The 24,078-nt window shown below is 41.2% G+C and overlaps 1 protein-coding gene across 2 annotated transcripts in view; it reads left to right on the top strand.

The window, feature by feature from the left end:
• Positions 1-2,475: 2,475 nt before the first annotated feature.
• Positions 2,476-24,078, top strand: part of LOC143808699 (cytochrome P450 2C23-like) — a 38,001-nt gene continuing 16,398 nt past the window's right edge. Inside the window, exons 1-4 of one of the 2 annotated variants that reach the window (XM_077291627.1) lie at positions 2,476-2,575; positions 9,321-9,514; positions 12,249-12,411; positions 16,737-16,886. In XM_077291627.1, coding sequence (XP_077147742.1) covers positions 9,347-9,514; positions 12,249-12,411; positions 16,737-16,886 — 481 coding nt within the window. In that variant the 5' untranslated portion in view covers positions 2,476-2,575; positions 9,321-9,346. The remainder of the gene's footprint in view (positions 2,576-9,320; positions 9,515-12,248; positions 12,412-16,736; positions 16,887-24,078) is intronic. The other variant, XM_077291628.1, reaches the window with a different exon arrangement.

The following is a 24,078-nucleotide window of genomic DNA, read 5'->3' as shown; positions in this document are numbered from 1 at the left end:
CAGCAGAATAGTGAGTGCAGCTCTGGGGTATAATACAGGATGTAACTCAGGATCAGTAATGTAATGTATGTACACAGTGACTCCACCAGCAGAATAGTGAGTGCAGCTCTGGAGTATAATACAGGAGGTAACTCAGGATCAGTAATGCAATGTATGTACACAGTGACTGCACCAGCAGAATAGTGAGTGCAGCTCTGGAGTATAATACAGGATGTAACTCAGGATCAGTAATGTAATGTATGTACACAGTGACTGCACCAGCAGAATAGTGAATGCAGCTCTGGGGTATAATACAGGATGTAACTCAGGATCAGTAATATAATGTATGTACAAAGTGACTGCACCAGCAGAATAGTAAGTGCAGCTCTGGAGTATAATACAGGATGTAACTCAGGATCTGTAATGTAATGTATGAACACAGTGACTGCACCAGCAGAATAGTGAGTGCAGCTCTGGGGTATAATACACGATGTAACTCAGGATCATTAATTTAATGTATGTACACAGTGACTGCACCAGCAGAATAGTGAGTGCAGCTCTGGGGTATAATACACGATGTAACTCAGGATCATTAATGTAATGTATGTACACAGTGACTGCACCAGCAGAATAGTGAGTGCAGCTCTGGGGTATAATACAGGATGTAACTTAGGATCATTAATGTAATGTATGTACACAGTGACTGCACCAGCAGAATAGTGAGTGCAGCTCTGGGGTATAATACAGGATGTAACTCAGGATCAGTAATATAATGTATGTACACAGTGACTGCACCAGCAGAATAGTGAGTGCAGCTCTGGAGTATAATACAGGATATGATCAGTACTGTAATGTATGTACACAGTGACTACACCAGCAGAATAGTGAGTGCAGCTCTGGAGTATAATACAGAATGTAACTCAGTATCAGTAATGTAATGTATGTACACAGTGACTGCACCAGCAGAATAGTGAGTGCAGCTCTGGAGTATAATACAGGATGTAACTCAGGATCTGTAATGTAATGTATGAACACAGTGACTGCACCAGCAGAATAGTGAGTGCAGCTCTGGGGTATAATACACGATGTAACTCAGGATCATTAATGTAATGTATGTACACAGTGACTGCACCAGCAGAATAGTGAGTGCAGCTCTGGGGTATAATACAGGATGTAACTTAGGATCATTAATGTAATGTATGTACACAGTGACTGCACCAGCAGAATAGTGAGTGCAGCTCTGGGGTATAATACAGGATGTAACTCAGGATCAGTAATATAATGTATGTACACAGTGACTGCACCAGCAGAATAGTGAGTGCAGCTCTGGAGTATAATACAGGATATGATCAGTACTGTAATGTATGTACACAGTGACTACACCAGCAGAATAGTGAGTGCAGCTCTGGAGTATAATACAGAATGTAACTCAGTATCAGTAATGTAATGTATGTACACAGTGACTGCACCAGCAGAATAGTGAGTGCAGCTCTGGAGTATAATACAGGATGTAACTCAGGATCTGTAATGTAATGTATGAACACAGTGACTGCACCAGCAGAATAGTGAGTGCAGCTCTGGGGTATAATACACGATGTAACTCAGGATCATTAATGTAATGTATGTACACAGTGACTGCACCAGCAGAATAGTGAGTGCAGCTCTGGGGTATAATACAGGATGTAACTTAGGATCATTAATGTAATGTATGTACACAGTGACTGCACCAGCAGAATAGTGAGTGCAGCTCTGGGGTATAATACAGGATGTAACTCAGGATCAGTAATATAATGTATGTACACAGTGACTGCACCAGCAGAATAGTGAGTGCAGCTCTGGGGTATAATACAGGATGTAACTTAGGATCATTAATGTAATGTATGTACACAGTGACTGCACCAGCAGAATAGTGAGTGCAGCTCTGGAGTATAATACAGGATATGATCAGTAATGTAATGTATGTACACAGTGACTGCACCAGCAGAATAGTGAGTGCAGCTCTGGAGTATAATACAGGATGTAACTCAGGATCTGTAATGTAATGTATGAACACAGTGACTGCACCAGCAGAATAGTGAGTGCAGCTCTGGGGTATAATACAGGATGTAACTCAGGATCAGTAATGTAATGTATGTACACAGTGACTGCACCAGAAGAATAGTGAGTGCAGCTCTGGGGTATAATACAGGATGTAACTCAGGATCATTAATGTAATGTATGTACACAGTGACTGTGACCTATAGGTAAAACTCCAAAGTAAAAAAACACACAAACTAAAGTCTAACAAGAGTTACTTTTTAACTCCCTTATACATGAATGTAATAAGTTTGTCTTTCACCAATTTAACCACTTTAAAATTGCCTGCTGTGAAGAAATTACTTAATCACAGGTCAGTAGTTAGTTGAAGAACCTCTACTTTATGGTTATTGTTAGGCAAAACTGCTATGTCATGTATATACATGTTCGTGAGACAGAGTTCACAAGGTGTGGTCTCTACAAGGTTTACAGATTTTCTCTGCATCTGGGATTATTCATTACACTCTCTCGTTGAGGAGTGTATTACATAAGATAGTGAGCCGGCTGCATCCACTGCATGGTAAGCGCTAATCCTACTAAAATCTGTATACAATGTCATTAAATGATTCAACAACATGAGAGACAATATAAGACAAAGTTTAGGTTGAAATATGTCTAAATTTTACATAAAAGTTTACTGTATAATACTGTAGCAGAGTTATGGAGGGTGCAAAGGTTGCAGGGAAAGAGGCCGTGGCAATGTAAAGTAAATAGATTCTTATTTTAGACTTTTTTACATTTTGTAGCACGTTCATTATAGCTTTTCTGCCATTTTTAAGGTTTTTTTCCAAAGTGTCTTTGTTTTTTGCAGTTTCTCGACAATGTGAGCTTGGTTTTACTTATCCTGATGCTTCCACTAATTCATTATTTATTATTTGATATGTTGCCAAGCTGACAGATTTTGCATTCCATTAAAATATTGTAAAAAATTCGTACAAAGTCTCTTTGCATAGGAGAGGACTAATGAGCGATATTTGAAAGCTTACTGAAAGAATTGTGCAACACAAAAATTTGCAAATAAAGAAAAAGAACAAAAATAAAAGCTTTTTTGAATTTGTACTAAATTTATTAAACATTCTGGGCCATTAAGTGAAATTTGGACAAAAACCACCAGTGCAAGAAGAAAGACAACATATAAAATAACTTAATGAATCAGGAACTATTCACTGGTGATGGCCTCACTAGGAAAGGGGCATGGCACAAATATTACTCTGTTTTGCCAAAAATCACTTCTGGACTGCCCCCAGCACTTTAAACATCCGAGCAGTCTGGCTCCTAGTCTGCAGTGATGTTTTAAAATGTCACTGCATAGAACACAGGTACACATTATTATACAGCTGAGGGAGAGGGGATGCAGCTGTCAGATGCAGCCACAGTTCCCATAGAGGAGGCAGATATGGTTTATTACTGTCTGTACTTTCTACATCTCTGTATATAAAGAACCAAACAATCGCTGTGTATGCAGTCATAGGGAGCACTGATGGCCATTTCACCTCCATAAAAAAATATCATGTGATATGAGACCAAGACAGCTCTGCTTTGACACCAGCTAGGAGGAATTTCAACTGTAACTTGCGCTAAAATACCTGCTCCAGTTACAAGGAGATAAGATAAAGGAAATAAAAATATTTAAATATTGATGTGCCCCCTCCCCCAAAAAAAGTATTTTTATGATTTATGGGGGGCACAATAGTTTAAAGAAATGAAAAATAACATGAAAAAAAAAAATAGCAGCTAAAAAATGAAAAATAAAAAATGCAGGTAAAAATAGCAGGTAAAAATGAAAAATAAAAAATGCTATTGTCAAATTGCCATTGCCCCTTGAACATATATATATATATATATATATATATATATATATATATATATATATATATATATATATGCAGTGCTTTAATGGACAAAATGCTAGCACCCTTTAAAGTGTTCTAAAAATGAAGTACTTCTCCCAGAAAATTATTGCAAGTACACGTTTATTTCCTTTGTGTGAATTGGAACAACACAAAAATAGCAGTCAAATAAAAGGCAAATTGGACATAATTTCACACAAAACAACAAAAATGAGTGGCCAAGAATTGTTGGCATCTCCCCAAAATTGTCGGTAAACAACTTTGTTACATGCATGTGATACTCGTTCAAACGCACCTGTGGCAAGTAACAGATGTGGGTAATATGAAAATCACACCCATAAAAAGTTAAAAAGGGGAGAAGTTGACACAATGTTTGATTTGCGTGTCTATGTGTGCCATACTAAGCATGGAGAATAGAAAGAGGAGAAGAGAACTGTCTGAGGACTTCAGAACAAAAATTGTTGAACAATATCAACAATCGCAAGGTTACAAGTCAATCTCCAGAGAACTTGATGCTCCTTTGTCTACAGAGTGCAACCTGTTCAGGAAGTTTACAACTCATGGCACTGTAGCTAATTCCCTGGACGTGTATGGCAGGGAAAAATTGATGAAAGCTTCAACGCAGGATAGTCCGGATGGTGGATAAGCAGCCCCAATCAAGTTCCAAAGAAATTCAAGCCATTCTGCAGGCTCAGGGTGCATCAGTGTCAGCGTGAACTATTCATCAACACTTGAATGAATTGAAACACCGTGGCAGGAAAACAAGGAAGACCCTCTGATGACACAGAGACATAAAAAAGCTAGAACGCAGTTTGTCAAAATGTATGCGAGTATGCAAAAAAACATTTTAGAGACTCTAAAAACAGACACCGATTTCCCTTTTTTCCCCACTAATGTTGCCCAATATCGGCTAAAAAAAAGGCTATGACAGTGCCAAAAAATTGAAGCCTCGTGTCTCACTAAAAGAAGACACAGAAATTACTTGAATATTCCGGCTATTTAAACTTCTTAGAAGAAAAATTCTGAAAATGTGCCTGGTCAAGAACGGAGGTAAATTACGTGATCATGAACAGGTAAAGGCTGTATAATTTCAGTTTGCAATGTTTAAAATTTAGAACATAGAGCTAAATATGCCATATTTGTTTTTAAAGCAATGTCTTTGATCACTTAGAAAACTGGTGTGGCTGTTCAGTTAGGGTCACACAATCATCTGTTTATGTTTAACACAGCCTGTTAAACACCTGACCCAAAAAAACATAAAAAAACCCCAAACAGAATAACACAAGGGAGCACTGAACACTAAGCCCCAATCCCATCAGTACTGTAGATGATGAGAGTAGTAGGCATTAACCCTTCTAATACCCTAAAGGAAAGCTCGCGATAACTCCTTTATAAAAGTTAACCAGTGATTTATTATTTTTACAACCAAATTTGCAACTATTTTTTAGGGACCGTCTCACATTTGAAGTGACTTTGAAGGATATATATGACAGAAAAAAAATGACACCATTCAAAAACTGCACCCCTCAATGTACTCAAAACCACAGTCAAAAAGTTTATTAACCCTTCATGTGCTCTAAAGGAATTTTGGAATGTGGAAGAAAAAAATAAACATTTACTTTTCTTTCACAAAAATTTTCTTTTAGACTATTTACTTTTGTAAGGGTAACAGGAGAAAATGAACCATACATTTTGTTGTGCAATTTCTCCAGAGCATGCCGATATCTGATATGTGGGGGAAATCTACTATTTGGGAACATGGCAGGGCTCAGAAGGGAAAGAGTTCCATTTCACTTTTTGAATGTAAAATTTGATGGAATAATTAGAGGTTGCCATGTCGCGTTTAGAGAGCCCCTGATGTGTTAGTGACCCCATTTTGTAAACTAGACCCCTTAGGAAACGTATCTAGATGTGTATTGAACACCTTTAACCCACAGGTACTTCACAAAAGATTATAATGTTAAGTTGTGAAAATAAGAAAAACACATTTTTCCAAGATAAATCTTTTTTAGCTCCAAATTTTGCATTTTCATAAGGGTAACAGGTGAAATTGCTCCATACAGTTTTGTTGTGCAATTTCTCCTAAGTACACCCATCCCCCATATGTGGGGGAATACTATTGTCTGGGTGCATGGCAGGGCTTGGAAGGGAAGCAGCACCATTTGACTTTTTGAATGTAACATTTAATGGAATAATTAGCGGATGCCATGTTGTGTTTGGAGAGCCCTTGATGTCCCTAAACAGTGGAACCCCCCCTCAAGTGACCCCACTTTGGAAATTATAACCCTTTGGGAATTTATCTACAGATATAGTGATGATTTTGACTCCATGGGTGTTTTCCAGAAATAGGCAGCAGTGGATGCTGCTGAGTGAAAATTGCAAACTGCCGCTGTAATGACCAGTATGTTGTAGTGACCAGTACGTTGCAGTCACCAGTACATTATACCCAGCTTATGCTTCTGGAGACATGACCTGTAAATTAGGCGGGCTCTCATCACTACATAAATGCCAAACATGTGGGAGCTAAATGTGGTTTAGGCACACTGAGGTTCAGAAGGGAGGAGGGCATCTGGATTTTGGAGCACAGAATTTGCTGAATTTCTTTTGGGGAACATGAAGCCATTTCGCTTTTCCAGAGCTTTTGTACTACCAGTAAAGTGGAAGCCCCCTATATTTCCATTAACAGATGAAAAATTAGAGTGAGGACTTGCTTTTTTGTGGATTGAAATGAAGCTTTTCTTGGGAGCAATTAACATAATGTTTGGGATCACATTTATTTGGCTATCTACACTGAGCACTTACTTTGGGGTTTCCATCTAAATCTCTGAGTGACGTGATAGATTAAACTTCCAATGGATCCATTCACTATAATGAGGCAGCAAATTTACTCTGGACTCCGTCTGGCCTATGTTGCGTGGTGTCCTTTACAGAAGTGCACAAAACTGTGGCTGACAACACTTTTATGCAATCCTAAAAAAAGGACACCGCCAGAACACAGGTCAGACGGTGTCCACAGTGCCTCCATCTGCCTCATTTTAGGGATTCTTCTGATGGGGGTTCTGTCTGAATCACATGTTTTAGAGATTTACACAGAAATCCCGCTGCAAGCACTCAGCGCAGAGCGCAAGATAAATGTGCGCCAAGCCTTACTGCGATCTTTGGGAGGCAGAATGAAAAAATCAACAGCATGTGAAGAATTAGTTTTATTTATTTTTTATGCTGTTCCTCATGTGGTATAAGTGATTAGGTGGCTTTATTCTTCAGATTACAGCAATATCAGATTTATATTGGGTTTTCATGTTTGACTGCTGTCACACACTAAAAGATGCTATTTATTGCGAAAACTCCTTTTTGCATCAATATATTTTGAGAGCTATAATTTTTTCATATTTTGGCCAACAGAGTCATGTTACGGCTTGTTTTTTGCAGGACGAGCAGACATTTACATTGATACAATTTTCAGGCACATGACTTTATTTATTTATTTATTTCTATTCTGATTTTTGAGAGACAGAATGAACAAAAACCAGTAACTCTGGAATTGCTTTATGTTTTTATTTTTTTATATTGTTCTGTGTGTGGTACAATTGATAAGACCGCTTTATTCTTTGGGGCAGTAAGATTACAATGATACTACAGTTATTTTTTTATGTGTTGGCGCTTTAACACAGTAAAAACTATTTTATAGAGAAAATAATTATTTTTGCATTGCTTTATTCTGAGAGCAGTAACTTTTTTACTTTTCTACTGATGGAGCTGTATGGCGGCTTGTTTTTGCGGGACAATCCGTCTTTTAAATCGCATTTTATTGCACTTTTTGTTCGGCAGTATGATGATAAAGCACCAGGGAGTGGAGGATAGGGTTAAACCAAATTAGGAAAAAGAAGGGAATTATCATAAACTTAGTAACAATCACAGATAAATGCACCAAACACCTTCTCCAATAGCAACCAATAACAACTTACAGCTATACAGAATAATCTAGCTCTGACAATGAGCGCTAGCTAGGGTCTTGGCTAACAGCGGAGAGCCTTAAAGCAGAAAAGCTTCCAGGAGCTCTCAACTGAGCAGATTAACCCCTAATCTGCTAAAAGAAATTTACATAATTTAATATGAAGGTGAAATGATTCTAATCAGTGCCGGAGTAGGAGAAATTAGATGCTGCGGTCTTCTGACTCCTCTCTGTTGTGGTAAACCCATGACATTAACTCACTAGGTACCAAGGCCGCTCTGCAGCCACAATTGCATTGTGTTCCTAGTTCAGAAAAAAAAAATAGTAAATTTGGTGGAAGGTTTAATTTAAATCTAATTTTTACATCCATTTTTCACAAGTGGAACAGAAGATTTGATAAATTCTTCTCAAAACATTTTTCTTTTAGACATGCTTGGTGAATGAGGCTCATTGGCTTAATTTAATTTATTTATCTGAATGCGCTGCCTTTTTCTTCAAGGTGGACACTTCTTTAAGATAATAATGTGGCGCCCCTAGGGGTATTTGCCACAAAAATAGTTATTGACACCAAATACAATTATTAAAATAGCAAGACTACACTACCATCTCCGGCCAGAAGGGGGAGCTCCAGACACTCCCCTTGATCTATTCTGGTCTGAGAAAAGGACTGGCAGTTGGGTTGAGGAGCTGAAAGTGAGAGGTCGTATAACTGAACTCCTAACAGCCCTATGACGGATTATAGGCCCGTGATACCCATAGTAGGAAAAGAGGAATAGAGAAAAAGGACATTGTGAGAACCGGGTAGCAATAACCTCTACCCAGAATAGGCTCAGAGACGGATACCGGATCCGTGGCTATATTTATTATATATAATACAGGAAGTGAGGTGATATCAGCTTCACCAGGGTAAGACGCAGCAACAGACACAGAGTTCAGTGGTACTCCCAGAGGGGGTAAGCCGACAAAAAAGGACTCGGGTTATCCGTCAAACCAGAGCACAGAAGAGACAGATTGTGTCGGCAGCCAGTTCACAAACAGCAGCAGGGCCATACAGAAACTGCGCATAATAAGAGGTGGAAATCCTGACAGGGTCAAAGTAATTCAGGGTTCTTAAACAGACTCCGGCGACAGTATTGGTTGCAAATCCCTCTTTGTTGAAGTAAACTGGTGAAACGTTTCAGCGCCTCAGTCTTTCATTTGGACAATAGCCATCGATCCAGGATCGGGGTCATCACAGCTGAGAGGACCTGCTGCTGATCAAGTAAGTGTCTGTTCCTTCATGATACCCCTTACACTGTGCATCGCCTGAGGCCACAGCACCGGGTCAAGCCACTAGTGACATCCCCCTCAAGAGACGGACCTCATTGATCTGGTGCTGGGTACCTCGGTCTCCCGGGCGTCAAAACCTCTAGTCATTGCTTGTAACTTTTTGCTCCTTTCCTTATATTTGTCTCACATTTCAGCAGGTGTTACCGAGAAGACTTTCGCAATGGAGCTCATCTCACTCCTAATATCACTTGCTGTCATCCTGTTTTTGGCCAATGTGTTTAAGAATCATAAAAAGTATGCCAACTTTCCTCCTGGACCTAAATCATTGCCGCTTATTGGAAACATGCACATTATCAACACAATGAAACCTCAAAAGTCTTTTATGGAGGTAAAAATGGTTTGCTTTAAAACTGTGGCTGGTCAACAACTGTCACTTTAAGATTCCAACTCTTGGGCTAATGTTTAAGATTGTCTTTGGCTGCATGGCATATACAGAGGTTGGTGTAGTTAGAAAATGCCAAATGGTGCCCAACAATGATGGTTCACATTGCTGCACGACCCTTTCACTGAACAAAGGGTTCTTTGGGTTTAAAATAAGCCCAGAACTGATTGTTATTTAGGCTTTCCTACATCTTGGCCAAATATTTAGTTTTCAACCCTAAATCTAATTACCCTGTCAATAGTACTGATGAAGTGGCTTGTTGCCCTGGCACCTCGCACCTTCAGCTCATGCCTCATTAAACCGTTGATAAAGACAATGCACACGGCACTCGAGGATCCTGTTATGGTGCCCAAGTCAGGTTTCCAGCCCGTCAGCAAGATAATAACAAATCACTTGGCACTCAGTTTCTTTGCAAGATGAGAATGAGTATTCCGTTTATTTGTGCATCCAGTTGAAAGATTTAAACGTTTTCAGAAATATCTTTAACAAAACTGGAAGAAATAAACAAGGGGGGTGTGCAAAGGCCGAACGGCCTGAGCTGGGTGAACCCGGCCTTTACACACCCCCCTTGTTTATTGCTTCCAGTTTTGTTAAAGATATTTCTGATGAAGGTCTTGTGTATGGACCGAAAACGTTTAAATCTTTCAACTGGATGCACAAATAAACGGAATACTCATTCTCATCTTGCAAAGAAACTGAGTGCCAAGTGATTTGTTATTATCTGATTTAACTGTTGAACAGACTTTGACAAGATAAATTAAAGTTGGAATCCAACATAGCATGATCATGTCACCATCTGTTTCTCAAAATTCTTGGCCTTATCTCAGTCTCTCCACTTAAAACCAAGGCCCAGCCACACACGGCTTTACTTTCTGTTTTATCCCCTTTTTATAGTTTGAACATTGCAAGTGTAAATACAATACATAAAAGTATATTCAATGTAAACATACAAAATCTAAGGATGAAAACTTTAGAAATGGGCAATTGGGTCCCTTAGGCCGGGGTCACACTTGTGAGTGTAATGCGAGAAACTCGCACGAGTTTCATGCATCAATATCCGATGCTGCCGCCGGCACTCAGGACCGGAGCGTTCAGCTGCATAGAAATACATGCAGCCGCATGCTCCAGTTCCGAGTGCTAGATACTCGCTCAAGTTTCTCGCATTACACTCGCAAGTGTGACCCCGGCCTTACTGTGCACCTCTTTGGATATGCTTGGATTTCGGTCAGGCGACATAATGCAGGTTAAAAATATTGTCACCTAGATTATGTTGCTGAGTGGCTACAACTCATTGATTCCGGACATTTATATACAAAATGTGCAGAAATTAAACCACTTAATTTTCTAAATTCTGCACCAGATAAAACATAATGCCAAATGTAAACCAGAAGCCAAAACAATTGAGCCAGAGCATGTGATGGCATAAGTGCAATGCATAGGAACGCATTCACACTGTGGCCATTTAACAGACAAAATCTAAGATAAAGACAAAATGAGCAAATACCCTATAGTAAGTAAGTAAACCGTAATAGTGCATGTAAATATCATAGGGAACTTGGTTAACATTGTTTTGATTAAAAAAAAAATGTAAAAACCATGCCACCACGACAAGGTGTACCCAAATTTAGACTGTTCATTTTGTTAATATAGCTCTCCACGGTTGGGTGTATGAACAGTCAGGTGTGGGTTTTGCTCTGCCCTTATCTATTTTTATGTCTGCTGGCACATAGTGAGGTGAACTGTAATAGTCAGGTACTGTCCCAACTGGGGTACACCTTGTCGTAGTGGAATGGCTTTATGTTTTTCTGATTAAAACAATATTAACTAAGTCCCTTATGATATTTATACTTACCATTACTATATTTTTTACTTACTACAGAGTGTCACTGTGGTAATTCGCATGTGTTTCCGCCACCTTGCTATTCACTGTGTCCATCACTCTGCTTATCCTCATGTTTGGCGCCCACTCTGAATCTTCTCAACAGTACCAATTCTGCTGCATATCTCTGATGTCTCCACATGGCTGGCTTCAGGGGGGCACGGCATGATCCTGCAAAAATTTAACCCTGCTGTGCCCTGTAGGGTTTGGAATCTCCAAGCAATCATCAGCCAACAGGGGCTACATCAGACAGCGCCACCCTCCAAAACTTGCGTGAGCTAAGGTTCCAATCCTCTTTGCCCTATCTGTTCTCTCTGCTCCTGACCTCGGCTGCGTATCCTGAATCTGTGCTGCCTGTCCAAACCCCGGACCATCTGACTAGGCTTCTGTCTCGCCCCTCAGTACTTCACATACCTGCTCTGACCCATGGGTCAGCTGCTACAGTTCCAGACACTGCCCTGGAGTGGAAACTGGTGGCTATCTTGCGGCCCAAGCCTATCCACACCATCTGAGGTGCTAGTGAAGACCAGGTAGGCCCTTAGTTACGCCCCTCCAGGGTAAGTCTGTCCAGTGGCACAGTGGGTCCACACCCACCAGCGTTACTCAGGGTAATTGCTCATTTTGTCTTTATCTTAGATTTTGTTTTACAATACCAAAAGCAGCAGTCACTGGTAGTGGTGTAGTGATGAATATCCTGCGGACAATTTCCTTTGCAGACAATATATCATGAAATGGAACAAAATATGGACCTATAAGTGACATAATATTATAACGGGGTCATCACGTGAATTCTGATTTCAGATTTCAAAGACGTATGGCTCAGTGTTCAGCGTCCACTTGGGCACGGAAAGGTTTGTTATCCTGTGTGGATATGACGCAGTGAAAGATGCCCTTATCAACCACGCGGAGGAATTTGCCGGAAGGCCGGTTACAGCAATGGGTTCCAGAACATCACAGGGATATGGTAAGTGATATTGATACATTAATTTAAAACTGATAAAAAATTTAATTTATGATAGATGGATTTAAAATTTTATTCAGCCCTGTAACTTTGCAATTAAGGAGTTATGGTCACAGTTGGTCTCTGGAGCATTGGATAACCCAAATGATTCCTGAGGATGCAACAAAGAGTCTACATAAAGAGACCAATAATATTACATAGTACAGGGATTGGTTAGAACATTGATCACTCCCGTGTAATCCCTTAGTTCCCACCACTATTAGTAACCGCAGCATCTTAAGTGGTCAGACATAGAAGTCTCCATCTGTCATCACATTGGCCCCTTTGCAACCCAATTGCTGTAGTCCTGATGGTCATGGCAGCTGGAGGCATAGCAATGGCCCCCTTGGCTGCCAACTTAGTCCTTCTATTAGATCCTGTCAGAGGCTAGATGTATTAGATTAACTGTTAACACGCTGCAATACAGAAGTATTGCTATGAAATATATAAGCAATAATGCTTACTGATGTTCAGGTCCCCTAATAAGACAAAAATGAAAAATAAACAGTTATAAAAAATATAAAAGGGAACTTTTTTGCCCACATAAGTGAAATCTCCAACGTATTTCAACAATTAATTTGCTGAATGTTGCAAATACATAAAAAATAAAGAATAAAACAATGATCATAGAATTTCTGTTTTCATCCATTTGCCTCACAAAAATTGTATAAACAGTAACAAGCTACAGTACATTATAAAAAAGTAGAAAAATCATATACCTCAAATTGGGATAATACAAAATGTTAGCTTGTATCACAATTAGTGTTGAGCGATACCTTCCGATATTTGAAAGTATCGGTATCGGATTGGATCGGCCGATATCCCAAAAATATCGGATATCGCCGATACCGATACCCGATACCAATACAAGTCAATGGGACACAAATATTGGAAGGTATCCTGGATGGTTCCCAGAGTCTGAAGGAGAGGAAACTCTCCTTCAGGCCCTGGGATCCATATTCATGTAAAAAATAAAGAATAAAAATAAAAAATATGGATATACTCACCCCTCCAGCGGCCCCTGGACCTCACCGCTGCAAGCGTCTGCCTCCATTCCTAAGAATGCAGAGTGAAGGACCTTTGATGATGTCGCGGCTTGTGATTGGTCGCGTGACCGCTCATGTGACCGCTCACGCGACCAATCACAAGCCGCGACGTCATCGCAGGTCCTACACTCCCTGCATTCTTTGGAACGGAGGCTGCCGGTTGCACCGCTGAGGTCCAGGGTCCGTCCAAAGGGTGAGTATATCCATATTTTTTATTTTTATTCTTTATTTTTTAAATGAATATGGATCCCAGGGCCTGAAGGAGAGTCTCCTCTCCTCCAGACCCTGGGAACCATATGCACCGCACACGCCTGGGAACTTATAGGAACTTCCGATTCCGATTTCCGATATCACAAAAATATCAGAACTCATATCAGAATTCCGATACAGTGAATATCGGCCGATACCCGATATTTGCAGTATCGGAATGCTCAACACTAATCACAAATACAAAACCCACATTTTCGTAGTTCCATCAACAGAAAATAAAAAATGTATCGAACAGTAGTACTGAAGTCTACTAAACATTATAATTTATTTTATTTATGAAGGATTTACATTACAGCATAAGAATTAAGCATGCATAAAATGATTTCTAGCAGTGAGTTGCGCAGTTGCAAGGGCATTAACTTTGAATAGACCAGCAGTAGTCCACCATCATGTGAGTATCCCAGTGTCCTCAGTATCTGTTAGGGCTAGCGGAACGCACCAAATAATTAGGAAGATGGTATAAGGTATGTTTGCAACCTGGGGTCCACCGTGCACATATGGAACCTGCTGCTGAGTAATGACGGACTATATGGTGGTATAATGTGGATACACACCCGGGTTAACTTCACCCTGTATGAAGGAAGCAACCCCTGTTGCGTCACAGGGCCATGGTACCGCACAAAGAGCACAAGCAAGGAGTCACAGAACTCTATCTCAAGACTCAGGGAAAGAGTTCCTCTAGACCTCTTGCACTCGACACTGCTACTGGGGTGTCAGAGTTAAACAGAAATAATAATTTAATGCACAAGAGTGCATGCTGTGCCGCTCTGGTGGATGCCACTAACCACCCAGACTTGGATCAGGAAAGCGCTCTACTAGCGCACGGCGCCGCACTGGAGGTCACTGCAATCAGACGCTGTATCGTGTGCTAGGTGTGCAGGTAGCACAGTTGGGCACTAGATAGCAAGCATCCACCATTCGCGAGCAGTCAACAACACTAGGAAGGGGGATGATTAAAGAGTGACAGTCACACATCTACACCCACATGTTTTCAAGTATACATTAGCGCATGGCCGAGCAGCCATGCAAACCTTTTATAGAAGCAGTGCTACGGGACCTTCCAGATGGTCCAATAGGAGCTGCAGGACCAGAGCATGTGACCCCCGACCTCCAATGAGAGGTTGTCCCGTGGGCATGCTCAGTATGGGAAAAGCAGGACTTAGTCCCAGAAAGGCCTGCTTGCCGCTGATCAGTGCTGGCTACAAAGGCAGAGCCTGGAGGGGCAGCAGTAACCAGTCGCACAGTATCAGCTTGAGCCAGATGCTGGGACTGATGTCTCCGCTGAGAAGGTTCTACTGCGGCTGGAGAAGAATGGGAGACCGCAGCGGAGATGGTTCGAGATTCCCCCTGTGCTGAGGTGGGAACTCAACACCTAACAGTAACTTACTTGTATACTTCTTAAATATTGGTCGAATTGTTCATCCTGCTCTTCACTTAGGTCACCAAGGTTTTCTGAGAAATGATCCAAGTGGCCTTGGAGATAAAGCACCTTTATACTCATTGTACATTCAAAGTGATGGAAAGAAGATGTCATTCATTCTATTAGTTCATTGCAATTTTCTGCTGTATAGTTCCAAAGAAAATTCTGTACAACCATAGTGAAAGAAGACCACACATCTTCCTTCTTTGAAGTGTGTTTCTTTTATGAGACCTCTGATTTGAGGACCATCAAAAACATCCAACTTTAGCTTCTCTATGGTCAGTGCTGGAAATTTTCTGCAGTTGTAGTCAAAGTATCTTCAACCTTTGTTTAGCCCCTTCACAACATGTGCGGTATACATACAGGACATTTTGTGTCTTCCCCCTTTGATGTGGACACCGGTGCTGAGACCACTCTTTTCTGGCACAGTGGTAGTCTAGACCTCAACAATTCTGCTGATTTCTTTGGGACATTTAGCTCTCTAACAGGGTCATTGAGCTGCAGCTGAATTAAAAACTTATGGAACTGATCAGGTTACCTCAAAATCACTGTCATCATGATTACTGTTTTTATGTGAATAACAACACACTGACTCAGCTTTAGTGAAAAGATGTCATTGAGGTTGCCAAATGCTCTACTGCGTTTCTACACAGTTCTGTAGAGCACACCTCCGACAGTGTCGTTATAAGAACACAGATGGTCCATTATGTATTTAACTGATACATTAATACTTATGTAAATGCACACTACAAACCATCTTTGATTGAATGCTTAACAACCCTGTTGAGGAAAAAAAATCAAAAATTAATGTGTGGGCAACTGCACATTTTCTCAAAAATTAGAGCGGCTAGAAAAAAAAATGAATGATATACTGTATTCTGGTTCAGAGGACTGAGTATACCTAAAATCAAGCCTAATACCTGAGGCACTAAAAACATTTGTTTTAATTTGTTTTATAAAAAGTAGGAATTTATCAATTGTGCATCTTCTCAGTTATACTGACCTGTAACATAAAGTTAACATTTTACCTACAGTGTACAGTAATGCCTGGAAAAAAATGCCTTGCTTCTAAAACAGTAGTTTTCAAAACATTATCTGTATTCCAAAATGATTCCATTAAAAATACAAATTATCATCTGTGTCAATCTTGGAGATTTGAGGGTCTATATATGTTAGAAAACTTTCTGATCTTTGTAAAAAATATATATATTGAAATTAATCATCCACTGCATAGGTGGAAGTTAACCTGGACAATACATTTTAAAATTAAAAAAATGTTCCGTTCTTGAGAATGCAAAGTATTAACAAGAAGTAAATTGCAAAGTTGCTTGCTTTTACAATCACTTTTCAGTTTTAACCACTGACAAACATGCAATGATCCTCTTTTAGAAAACAAAATGTCCGAGGGTGGATATTAATTCAAAACAAACGGATGGCGAATCAGGACTGGATGATGGTATGATGAGTAAAAGCTGTGATTTTGGTGTCATACTCACCAGAAAAACATTATAAAAAGATAATTTCAATGGTCTAATCCCCTCTTGTTTTTGCAGGCATTCTATTTGCAAATGGAGAGAACTGGAAAGTGATGAGAAGATTCACTCTGTCCACATTACGAGATTATGGAATGGGGAAGGATCGTATAGAGGACAAAATTATTGAGGAGTGTGAATGCTTAATGCAAAAATTTAGATCTTATGGAGGTAATCACCAAATGTCCTTGTTTTGCAACCATAAGTAAATTGCCAAAGATTAACTCCTTAAAGAAACCAGTCATGTGAGTCATTTTCTGCTTAATTGACAGTCCTCTACCTATGTGCATATAGGTAAGACCTGTCATTCTGGCTGAGTGGGGCGAAAATAAGCTGGGGAGGGATCTTTCTCTGTGATTAGCCCTAGTATTCCTAGTCTCCTTTTCTCGGGTCACCCTTTCAATTACATTATGTTTTTATTGATTCCATTAGCATATCAGAGTAAGACACAGACATTTGAAGTGAGGGAACCAATTTCTGATACTTGTATCCCATAGTTAGAGCAGCATAAATCACATGAAATGTTCCCTTAAATCCCTAAAAAATGGCCGCAATTCTCATTAAGATGACTGGATGGTCACATTTTCAACACATGACGTAAACATCTCCCGAAAGAGTATCACAAAATACTTGTTGCTTTACATAACATGGCAAATGATGATCATTTGGCATTTGTAAACATTAGGCTAAAAGTAAGCTCATATCGGCGGGATGAGCAGAGAGAATAATGTGTTTGGGGGTCATCTGACATTAAATCAACATTATGTTGCGAAAGTGAAAGGTCCAGCCTATTGCATTTCAATAACCAATCTGGCAGTGTCTCTCTCATAGAAAAAAAACAGGAGCACTCACCCCAGCTGTGGGTTCCTGTCTATGGGAGAGTCAGAAAAGATTGAAGGTGGCCGAATCATGATTTGGTCAACATCTATCGAGTGTGTATGGGGGCTTAGGATTAGAAGTAAGCAAGACTTGTTATCATTACTGATTGGGTTTTGGATAAAGTAACACAATCACGTCATTTTTACAACTTTAATCCTAATAAAGACTCTAGAACTGCCTGAGTCTTATGGCCAAAATTAATTGGTCCTTGAGGGATAAATGGACCTTTAGGTGACCAGTTTATCATACTCTGCACTCAAGGGTTATAGATGTTGGCTCACTGCAAATATTAGTGATATATTAGGATTTGCTACCACCGTCAGATAGTTAGAGGTGAGGTGGGTCTGGTACTAGCCATCCACAAAGTCACACTGAAAAGTAAAACATAGCCAACAAGAGACAATATGGCGCAAATCTTTCAATTGCACTTTAATAATAATAATAATAATAATAATAATTGTATTTATATAGCGCCAACATATTGCGCAGCGCTTTACAATTATAGAGGGGCTTTGTACAGACAATAAACATTACAGCATAACAAAAAACACAGATCAAAACAGATACCAAGAGGAGTGAGGGCCCTGCTCACAAGCTTACAAGCTATGGGGAAAAAAAGGGAGACATGAGAGGTGGATGGTAACAATTGCTTTTGTTGTTCGGACCAACCATAGTGTAAGGATCGGGTGTTCATGAAAAGCTGCATGAACCAGTTAACTGCCTAAATATGTAACAATACAGACACAGAGGCTATTAAATGCATAAAGCGTATGAGAACATGATGCAAGGAACCTGACTATTGTTGGTTTTTTGAATGGGCCACACAGGGATAGCTAGGATAATACATTGAGGCGGTAGGCCGGTCTGAAGAAATGCATTTTCAGGGCATGCTTAAAACTGTGGGGATTGGGGATTAATTGTATTAACCTGGGTAGTGCATGCCAAAGAATTGGTGCAGCACATGAAAAGTCTTGGAGACGGGAGTGGGAGGTTCTGATTATTGAGGATGTTAACCTCAAGTCATTAGCAGAATGGAGGGCATGGGTAGGATGGTAAACTGAGACCAGGGAGGCGATGTAGTGTGGTGCTGAGCCATGGAGAGCTTTGTGGATGAGGGTAATAGTTCTTTACTGGATTCTGGAGTGGATGGGTAGCCAGTGTAATTACTTGCACAAGGTAGAGGCATCGGTATAATGATTTGTGAGGAATATGATCCTGGCTGCAGCATTCAGGACAGATTGGAGAGGGGAGGGTTTTGTAAGAGGGAGGCCGATTAGTAGAGAGTTACAATAGTCAAGACAAGAATGAATAAGCAAAACAGTAAGAAAAGGGCAAATTCTAGAAATGTTTTTGAGGTGCAGATAACAAGAGAGCCAATGATCGGATGTGGGGAGTGAATAAAAGCACGGAATCAAGTATGACCCCAAGGCAGCGTGCATGTTGCTTGGGAGTAATGGTGGAACCACACACAGAGATGGCCATGTCAGGCAAAGGTAGTTTAGTAGAGGGAGAGAACACGAGGAGTTCAGTTTTTGACAGGTTCCGTTTCAGATAGAGGGAGAACATGATGTTAGAGACAGCGGTAAGACAATCACTGGTGTTTTCTAGAAAGGCAGGCGTGATATCAGGAGAAGAGGTGTATAGATGGGTGTCATCAGCATAGAGATGGTACTGGAACACAAATCTGATTTTTTGTCCAATAGGGCCAGTATAAAAAGAGAAGAGGAGTGGGCTTAGGACTGATCCCTGAGGAACCCCAACAGTAAGGGGAAGGTGAGAGGAGGAGGAAAGAGCAAAAGATACAGTGAAGGAGCGGTCACAGAGATAGGAGGAGAACCAGGAGAGAATGGTGTCCTTGAGTATTGTGAATTCAATTCTTGGGCTCCCTCCTGTGGTCGTGAATGGTACTTTGGTGAGTTCTGTCCTTGGACACCCTCTGGTGGCTTTGAGTGGAACTGCTGATCTTTGAGGTTGGCTTTCTCAGCTGCCCTCACTTATTGTTCTGCTGGCTTTCCTATTTAACTCTGCTCTGGTCCTTAGTTCATGCCAGCTGTCAATGTCTTAGTACTGGTTCAGATCTCTCTTGGATTTCTCAGATGGCCTGTCTACTCCAGCAGAAGCTAAGTTCCTGCTTGTTCATTTGTTGTCCATTTGTTTTTGAGTATATTTCTCAGCACATGCTAAGTTTCTTGTCCAGCTTGCTATTATGATATTTCCTTGCTAGCTGGAAGCTCTGGGGGTGCAGAGTTGCTCCTCCACACCGTGAGTTGGTGTGGAGGTCTTTTTGCACACTCTGCGTGGATTTTGTAGTTTTTAGTACTGACCGCACAGTTCCCTTTCCTATCTTCTGTCTATCTAGAGAAGATTCGGCCTCCTTTGCTAAAATCTGTTTTCATTCCTGTGTTTGTCACTTCCCTCTTAACTCACAGTCAATATTAGTGGGGGGCTACCTTTCCTTTGGGGAATTTCTGTGAGGCAAGGTAGGCTTCTATTTCTATCTTCAGGGGTAGTTAGTTCTTAGGCTGTGAAGAGGCGTCTAGGGAGAGTTAGGAACGCTCCACGGCTATTTCTAGTGTGTGTGATAGGATTAGGGATTGCGGTCAGTAGAGTTACCACCTCCTCAGAGCTTGTCTCTGGTTTCCGTTTTAACCATCAGGTCATTCCGGGTGCTCCTAACCACCAGGTCATAACACTTGAGGCCTATGGAGTGTAACATAGCGAGTAGGAGCTGATGGTCAAGAGATCCAAGAGAATTAGCATTGAGTAGTGACCATTAGGTTTAGCTATTAGTAAATCATTAGAGACTTTAGTGAGGGCAGTTTCAGTAGAGTGTAAAAAGTGGAAATCAGATTGAAGAGGGTCGAGAAGAGAGTTATCTGAGAGATGGCAGATAAAACGGGAGTTGACCAGGTGTCTATAGATGAAGGGGAGATTAGAGACAGGTCTATAGATAGCGGCACCGTTTTGGTCAAGGGATGTTTTTTAAGTAATGGATGTATGATGGCATGCTTAAATGAGGAGGGAAAGATACCGGAAGAGAGAGAGAGGTTGAATATTTTTGTTAGGTGAGAGGTGACAGCAGAGGAAAGGGACTGAAGGAGATGTGACGGAATGGGGTCACTGGTGCAAGTGGTCGGGCGAGAAGATGCAAGGAGCCTGATTACTTCTTCTGTGACCGGTTCAAAATCAGATAGTGAGCTAGAAGCAGTGGGGGAGGGAGGAGTGCATGGTCTGAGGGGATTGGGAGACAATTTCCTGTAGGATGTGGTCAATTTTTTCTTTGAAGTAATTGGCCAGATCGTCAGCGCCAAGATCCATAGTTGGGGCCTGCACTCTTGGGTTGAGTAGGGAATCAAAAGTGTCAAAGAGACGTTTAGGGTTGCTGGACAGTGAGGTGATGAGGGTGTTGAAATAGGTTTGTTTGGAGAGATGAAGGGCAGTGTTGTTTGTTTTAAGCATGAACTTATAATGTGTGAAATTTTCGGGTAGATTAGATTTTCTCCACAGACGTTCGGCGCACCTGGAGCACCGCTGCAGGAAACGTGTTTGCAGAATGTGCCACGATTATTGCCATCTGTGCCCAGTTGTTCTATGTATAGGAGGTGAATTTTCATCCAGGGCACTTTGCAGGGATTCAGAGCAGATTCAGGACCTGAGATGGAGGAGATAGGGGCCAATGAGGACTGCAAGTTCTTCATAAGTTTCTGGGTGTTATTAGCCTGTATGTTTCTATAAGTGTGGAAAGTTGGGTGACCTGAGCAGGATGGCAGTTCTTGATAGAGAATGAAAGAAGGTTGTGGTCAGAGAGCGGGGGAGGGGAGTTTTTGAAATCATCCACTGAGCAAAGCAGGGAGAAGACCAAGTCGAGGGCGTTACTGTCTTCATACATTGGAGAGTCGTTATGCTGCAAGAGGCCAAAAGAGGAGGTTAGAGATAAAAGGTGAGAAGCAGATGGGGAGAGGGGAAATGCAATGGGGATGTTGAAATCACTCATGGTGAGGGTGGGGATGTCACAGGAGAGAAAGTGTGGAAGCCAGGTGGCAAAATGATCCAGGAACTGATGAGAGGGGCCTTGTTGTGAACTCTGTTTTTGGGCTCCCTCTTGTGGTCACAAGTGGTACTGTGTGAGTGCTATCTTTGGGCTCCCTCTGGTGGCTCTTTTTGTCATTCTGCGGGTCTGTGGCTGGGATCAGCTGTCTCGTTATCTGCTAGTTGGTTTCCTATTTAGCTCACCTGGACTTTCAGTTGTTGCCTGCTGTCGATGTATTCAGTGTTATTTTGATCGCTCCTGATTACCTTCGTTATCAGTCTCTCCAAGAGTAGCTAAGTTTCTGTTTGTTCATTTTTTGCTCATCAGTGTTCATTATGTTTCTTGGTTTATTATTAGTCTTTGTCCAGCTTGCTAGTATGTGATTTCCTCGCTTGCTGGTAGCTCTAGGGGGCTGAGTTTCTCCCCTCATACCGTTAGTTGGTTTGGGGGTTCTTGAATTCTCAGCGTGGATATTTTGTATAGGGTTTTCTACTGACCGCACAGTTTCCTATCTATCTTCTGCTATCTAGTATTAGCGGGCCTCATTTGCTGAATCTGTTTCTTTTCTATGTTTGTATTTTCCCCTTACCTCACCGTTATTATTTGTTGGGGGCTTTCTATATCTTTGGGGTTATTTCTCTGAGGCAAGTGAGGTCTTGCTTTCTCTCTAGGGGTAGCTAGTTTCTCAGGCTGCGTAGAGACGTCTAGGAATTTAGGCACGTTCACCGGCTACCTTTAGTGTGTGCGGTTAGGATCAGGATTGCGGTCAGTCCAGTTACCACCTCCCTAGAGCTCGTCCTATGTTCAGTTACTTAGCTAGTCAGTTCTGTGATCCTCAGCCACTAAGGATCATAACAGTACAGCAGGCCATAAAGTGTTTAATGCATCGCAGAAGTGGGATAAGAGAAGTCCTGAGTGCAATTTTTTTTTTCCTTTGCTGCAGTCTGTCCAGCTTCTCTCCTCCCCTTAATCTCTGGGTGGCTTTGAGTTCAGCTGCAGACATGGATATTCAGAGTCTGACTTCTAGTATGGATCATCTTGCTGCAAGGTTACAAAGCATTCAGGATTTTGTTGTTCACAGTCCTATGTCAGAGCCAAAAATACCTATTCCTGAGTTGTTTTCTAGAGATAGATCTAGGTTTCTGAATTTTAAGAATAATTGTAAATTATTTCTTTCTTTGAGACCTCGTTCCTCTGGTGATTCCGCTCAGCAAGTTAAAATTGTTATCTCCTTGTTACGTGGCGACCCTCAAGATTGGGCTTTCTCCCTGGCGCCAGGAGATCCTGCATTGCTGAATGTGGATGCATTTTTTCTGGCACTTGGACTGCTTTATGAGGAACCTAATCTTGAGAACCAGGCAGAAAAGGCTTTGCTGGCCCTCTCTCAGGGTCAGGATGAAGCAGAGGTGTATTGTCAAAAATTTAGGAAATGGTCGGTGCATACTCAATGGAATGAGTGTGCCCTGGCTGCAAATTTCAGAGAAGGTCTTTCTGAAGCCATTAAGAATGTTATGGTGGGGTTCCCCACGCCTGCAAGTCTGAATGACTCAATGGCTTTGGCCATTCAGATTGATCGGCGTTTGCGGGAGCGCAAACCTGCGCACCATTTGGCGGTGTTTTCTGAACAGAAATCTGTCTATGCAATGTGACAGAATTCTGACCAGAATTGAGCGGCAAAGTCATAGACGTCAAAATGGGTTGTGCTTTTACTGTGTTGATTCTGCTCATGTTATCTCAGCATGCTCTAAGCGCTTAAAAAAAATCGCTAAATCTGTCACCGTTGGTACTATACAGCCTAAATTCATTTTGTCTGTTACTTTAATTTGTTCTCTGTCATCCTACTCGGTTATGGCTTTTGTGGATTCAGGTGCTGCCCTGAATCTGATGGATTTGTCATTTGCCAGGCGCTGTGGTTTGGTCCTGGAGCCTTTAAAATTCCATATTCCACTGAGGGGAATTGATGCTACACCATTGGCTGAGAATAAGCCTCAGTATTGGACTCAAGTGACCATGTGCATGACTCCTGTACATCAGGAGGTGATTCGCTTTCTTGTGCTGCATAATTTGCATGATGTTGTCGTGTTGGGTCTGCCATGGCTGCAGGCCCATAATCCAGTCCTGGATTGGAAAGCTATGTCTGTGTCAAGTTGGGGTTGCCAGGGGATTCATGGCGATGCTCCTTTGGTGTCAATTGCTTCTTCCACTCCTTCTGGGGTCCCTGAGTTTTTGTCGGACTACCAGGATGTATTTGATGAGCCCAGATCCGGTGCCCTGCCTCCTCATAGGGATTGTGATTGTGCTATAAATTTGATTCCTGGTAGTAAGTTCCCTAAGGGACGACTTTTTTATTTTGTCTGTACCAGAATATGCCATTATGCGGAGTTATATAAAGAAGTCTTTGGAGAAGGGACATATTCGCCCGTCCTCCTCCCCTCTTGGTGCAGGATTCTTTTT

This window comes from Ranitomeya variabilis, chromosome 2 (genome assembly GCF_051348905.1).
Source record: "Ranitomeya variabilis isolate aRanVar5 chromosome 2, aRanVar5.hap1, whole genome shotgun sequence".
Classification (NCBI taxonomy): domain Eukaryota; kingdom Metazoa; phylum Chordata; class Amphibia; order Anura; family Dendrobatidae; genus Ranitomeya; species Ranitomeya variabilis.
The sequence above is the reverse complement of the archived record's forward strand: the minus strand, read 5'-3'. Positions and strand labels throughout refer to the sequence as shown.